At 40.8% G+C, this 5,189-nt stretch overlaps 1 protein-coding gene across 1 annotated transcript; it reads left to right on the forward strand.

Moving 5' to 3' along the window:
- The first annotated feature begins 682 nt into the window (after window positions 1–682).
- LOC149944077 (uncharacterized) lies at window positions 683–3,074 on the forward strand. The gene is made up of 2 exons (XM_090176282.1): window positions 683–917; window positions 1,019–3,074. Exons 1-2 carry the CDS (start codon window positions 831–833, stop codon window positions 2,540–2,542), a joined length of 1,611 nt encoding a protein of 536 aa, XP_090032408.1. The 5' UTR covers window positions 683–830; the 3' UTR covers window positions 2,543–3,074.
- The last annotated feature ends 2,115 nt before the right edge of the window (window positions 3,075–5,189 follow it).

Below are 5,189 nucleotides of genomic sequence, written 5' to 3' on the forward strand. Positions count from 1 at the left end.
CTTAAGAACCATCGAAATACTATAACCAATCAGAGGTGGATAAAAAATTATTTCAATTTTTATGCCGTTATTACTGAGTTCACTTTTTATGTTAATCTATGTGCAAGGTTGGTTCCTTTCTGAACAGTGAAATGAACAAACCGACGCGACCAACATAACCGAAACGACACCACCGATGCTAACGTAATATTTTCACATAGTCTGAACGCAGCTTATAAAATGTACGATAAAATTAGATTTGATACTAACACTTACACTATCTAATTAAAAATTCTATAATTAATAAAACTAAAAACCATTAGTGTATCATCCGTGATTAAGCGTAAAAAAGGTACACACTTCTGTCAAAACACTGCCAATGTACAGAATCAATTAAGTACAATCGCGGGAAATAATGGGCGAATATGTGTATGACGGAGGGAGCACCTTGTTTGCGATAAAATGCTATATCTTACAGATTACAAAAGAGCAAAAAAAAAGCGAGAGTGAAAAAATATGACTTTCTAAACCGTAAAAAATTGATCAGCTTCTCCGTCGAACGGTGAGCTAGAATAACGCGGTAGGAGGGTGAGAGAACGCTCGAGATCACTAATAAGCTTTAGAGGTCGAGACTCGCCTCTTTTTTGACAATTTTTACATAAGAGAGAAAGTAGTTTAAATCTGGAATCAGAGCAGCGTTTTTTCTCTCAGTTGCGATAGCGAAGGCTGAGGGTAGTATCGCGTGGAGAGAGATGGCCCGCGGCTAAGGTTGGGTCGGGGTGCGTCTGGTGGAGTGACGAAACCCCCTCATAATCCGACTCGGTATAAAAAGCCAGATCGGGCCCCGTCCGATGTCAGTGGTTCATCCATTCCCTTACCGGAAGACATCACTTCCCAATTCTTCGCTTAATTTCTATCCCATTATGATTTTAGCTTCGGTGAGTTTCGCTTTCGATAAGCGCTCTTAGACGCTAAACGCTCGTGGATTTACGTGATTTCTTACTAACGGTATATCTGTTTTCTCTTTCCCTCATTTTAGTTACTAGCCACCCTCTGTTTGGCCTTGGGTGCCAATGCCGGTGTTGCTAGCGTACCAGGAGTAGTCTACGCGGATCATTCAACAGCGTACAGCCTCGGAGTGCCGGCCGCTTACGATGGATTGGCCGCTTATGGTCCAGCTTACGCCGCTCCCTACGGATTCGCCGCCCCGCAACTCCAAATTGTTCAATCCCAAGCTCAGCCACTTCACTTGCAAACCCTGCAATTGGCGCAACCTCAGCTTCAGGCTCAACCGCAACCGCAACGACAACAGCCATTGCCTCAACAGCAGCCGCAACCGCAACCCCAACAACAACCATTGGCTCAGCGACCGCTGTCACAACAGCCGCAACCGCAGCCTCAGCAACAACCAATCCAAACACCAGCACCACAACCTCAGCCACAACCTCAACCTCAATTAAATCTCCAGGCTCGCCCGCAATTGCAACAGCCTTTGCCTCAACAACAGACTCAAGTGGCTCCAGCTCCAGCTCCAGCTAGAACCTTCCGTTCTTACTTCCGTTACACCGTCCCTGGAAGTGGATTGGGAGCTCCAGTCTTCCTCACTCAACAAACTCAACAATTGCAATCACTTCCGCAACAACCCCAAGCGCCAATTCAGAGCTCTCGTCTTCAGCAACAACCTCAACCCATTCAACAACAACAACAGCAACCCATCCAACAACAGCCCCAACCCATCCAGCAACAACCCCAATACCAACAGCCACAACCCATCCAACAACAACCTCAATATCAACAAAGACAACCCATCCAACAACAACCTCAATACCAACAACAACAACAACAACAACAACCCATCCAGCAACAACCTCAATACCAACCACAACAACAACAACAACAACAACAACAACCCATCCAGCAACAACCTCAATACCAACAGCAACAACCTATTCAGCAACAACCCCAGCCAATCCAACAACAACCTATGCGTCAAGCTCCACAACCTCAACAACAGCCACAACAGGCTCGCCCCGTTGCTCCAACCCAACAACCACAAAGGCAATCAGCGCGTCCCGTGGCTCCAGCCCAACAGCCCGCTGGGCAAGTAGCTCTAGCTGGAGTTCCATTTGGAATTAACGTTTTTGGAGGTCAAACCCTTGCCGGAGCCCCAGTCTTCGTGGACCAAGCTTACGGCACCAGATTGTCCGCACCAGCTTACCAAACCCTCGCCGCCGCCCCAGCTGCACCTGTTCTAGCTGCTCCAACTGCCCCTGTTTACGCCGCAGCAGCTACCCCTGTTTACGCCGCTCCAGCTGCACCTGTTCTCGCCGGTACTCCAATTGGTCCCCTCCAAGCCGTACCAGTAGCCCCATTCTATCGGGCTGTCCGTCCAGCTCTGGCCGCCCCAGCATTCGCCGCGCCAACACTTCAAGCGACATTCGCTCACGCACCGGCTTTAGCCTCTTACCAGCACCAAGCCATTCAAACCGTAGCCTCCCAGCCTATTTTCAAGTCTGCCGCTACCTACGTAGACTCCGGTCTTCATTACATCCACAAAAAGTAAACAAAGCTCTCCCAACAGAGACATTTTAAGATCAATTGAAATAGTGAGTTTACAACTAACCGTTGTTTTTCATGGTTTGATAAATTTGTTTCCCATTTTCTAAATGAATAAGGTGTTCAATAACACTGAAAGATTTTCTTCAGAGTATTAGAGATTCGTTATTGAAGAATCTTATATTCCAAGTACAAAAGGGAAACCAATTTATCTAGTTCCTTAAAAGGTTTTGCGTTGCTATCGCCCTATACTTCACGCAGCAATAACGGCGACTTCAAAATGTAAGAAATGGCTCCGCGTTTCACGTACTCGTATCTTCAAAACTAGTGTTTCTACATTTCTAAGCGTCAATTAAGCGAATTGGATATACGGGAACGTATGAACGCGTGAAGTTGTATTTATTATAATTTTCCAAGTTACTGTTGTTGTTGGTAACTATAAAAACGAGCGTAGCAATTAAAAACCTCGAAGTACCTTTTAATTTATTAAGAATAATGTTTGTATCTTTCGTACGAGCAAGATTCTTTGTAAAGAAATAAAAAAATGTTTATAACAATACACGAATGATTATTTTTCATTAAATATTTCCATCGTGGTAAGCTTATTAATTTAATAAGATATACAAAATATACTATACAGTGGCGTAGCCATAATTTCGGTGGGTGTAGTTGGTCTCAAAATTGACTAAATAAAATTTAGTACAATAGTACATTTCGGGAGCACGTGCAAAAAATTATTTTACAGTGTCTATATGATGTTTCAAGAAAGGGCGTAGGAATTGGGGGTATCGCACCGTCCGAATTATTCACTGGAAGGGTCACCTAATGTAATGCACCCTACAACTATTTGACCGGTTCAAAACTACAAGTTGACGAGTTAAAGAAAAAAAGGCTTAATGAATCGAAAAGCTGATATGTAGACTTTAGCTTAAATAAATGTTTTTGTATTAAATTATAATTTAAACTTTCTAAACTCTAACCAATTTAGGAATTTAATGAACCTAAAATAAATAATTGCCTTCCTTTTTATTAGGATATTGTACTATATCTGATATCTAAATAATTAATGAGATTTCCACTACAGTAAATAAAACACACTATCGTACGCACGGAAGTAAATAAAAAAACTAAAAAGTGACATAATTACCCAACGTGTAATTGGTTTTGAAATGAATGTTACACGCTTTGTAAAAGTTGAGCACACAAGGAGAACGCAACCCGTCAAAAGTATTGCATTTTCTTGTGTACATTTTTCATTGGTTAGAATCTTTAGTGCCTGCTGCCGTCAGAAGGGAAAAATTCGGAAATTGTCTTCCCCCTTGCCCGTAAAACATTCCGCGTAAAGGCTCGTACAATTAAATTTGTAGACAACACTGCGTTAGCGTGTTTAAAGGCTAGCTGCGTTCTCCTTGTGTTTGTTGCTCCTAGCTTTAACGACGAAATGTAATCTGCAGTCTTTTTCGAAGTTTGAACGACAGTATTGAAATTTTTAGATGTGCTCACCGAGGAAACATTTGATTTTTTTTTGTTTTTAGCTATATTTGACTGTGCTTTAATTCAATAAAAAATATTGAAAGTTATAACTTAAATTATAAGAAAATATAAATATCGAGATTTAAAATTCATGAGTATTTCAGTAATATAGAGTAGATAGCAATTACATCCAAGGCTAAACTTATGTTGCATTGATTATAAGCAATTAACTTTAGATTTTAAACATCAGGAGAGCTATGGAAAAAAACAGGTGAGTACTAATGTAAGGTATATAACCTAATTCAAGCTTAAATATTGTTATTTACATGGAAGTGTTAGCGAAAATTACATATTTACCAAAAGGTAAATGGTCTAAGCAGCTTAAGTTTGCTCCCTCTACGAACAAAAGATATCTGTATGGATTGAGCGCCCCTAGCGGAATATTTTTTTAGGATAGTTTTGCATTGAAGCCAATATAAACAAGACGGCCAAGGTATAGTATTAGTTCAAAATTTGAGCTCCGTATCTCAAATCCAATAGGCACTACTAATTGGCACGGGTTAAAAGAGTTAAGTATAGCGTCAGACTTCAGCTTCTTTATCTGTATTAAAAAATTGAGCTCCGTATCTCTAATCCAATCCAAACTACGAAGAAAATTCATGTAGGAACTATAAGCCTTGGCGCATGTTAATATGTTTAAGCATTGTGTCAAATGAAACCACCTTTACCTTTATTCCAAATTTGCGTCCCGTATCTCAAATCCCACAGAAACTAATCTATTAATTCTTCGGGAGATTTTTTGGGAACTTTGGTACTCCGCGTAAGGCAAAAACGAACGTCAGCGGTAATGTGGTTTATGCGGCGCTCAAGGGCCCCTAATTTTTCTAGGGCACCGAAACCTGGCACATCATTAGAGATAACGTAAATACGCATTTAAAAAAAAGAAATAAATTTTTTGAATCTCCCAGTTGGGTAATAATTAGAGTGCACAAATCAACGTCCACAATCGGAAAATGGGGGGTGTTCCGCCCCCTATTTATCTGACAGAGCCAAACTTTCACACACTGTAGATGAATAGCAGTAATAAAGATTAAAAACAATCGAAATTTAAAATTATAAGAGTGCGTATTGTTTAAATACTTTTAACCCTCGGAACTTGGTTGTGCAGATACAGATAAAGA

Source organism: Leiobunum rupestre, chromosome 5, assembly GCF_980474605.1.
Source record: "Leiobunum rupestre chromosome 5, qqLeiRupe1.1.hap1, whole genome shotgun sequence".
NCBI classification, from domain to species: domain Eukaryota; kingdom Metazoa; phylum Arthropoda; class Arachnida; order Opiliones; family Sclerosomatidae; genus Leiobunum; species Leiobunum rupestre.

Excerpts from the sequence above, each read along its gene's own strand:
- LOC149944077 (XM_090176282.1), top strand. The coding sequence starts at position 831 with ATGTCAGTGGTTCATCCATTCCCTTACCGGAAGACATCACTTCCCAAT. Across the intron at positions 918-1,018 it reads CCATTATGATTTTAGCTTCG|TTACTAGCCACCCTCTGTTT; the intron begins GTGAGTTTCGCT and ends CCCTCATTTTAG.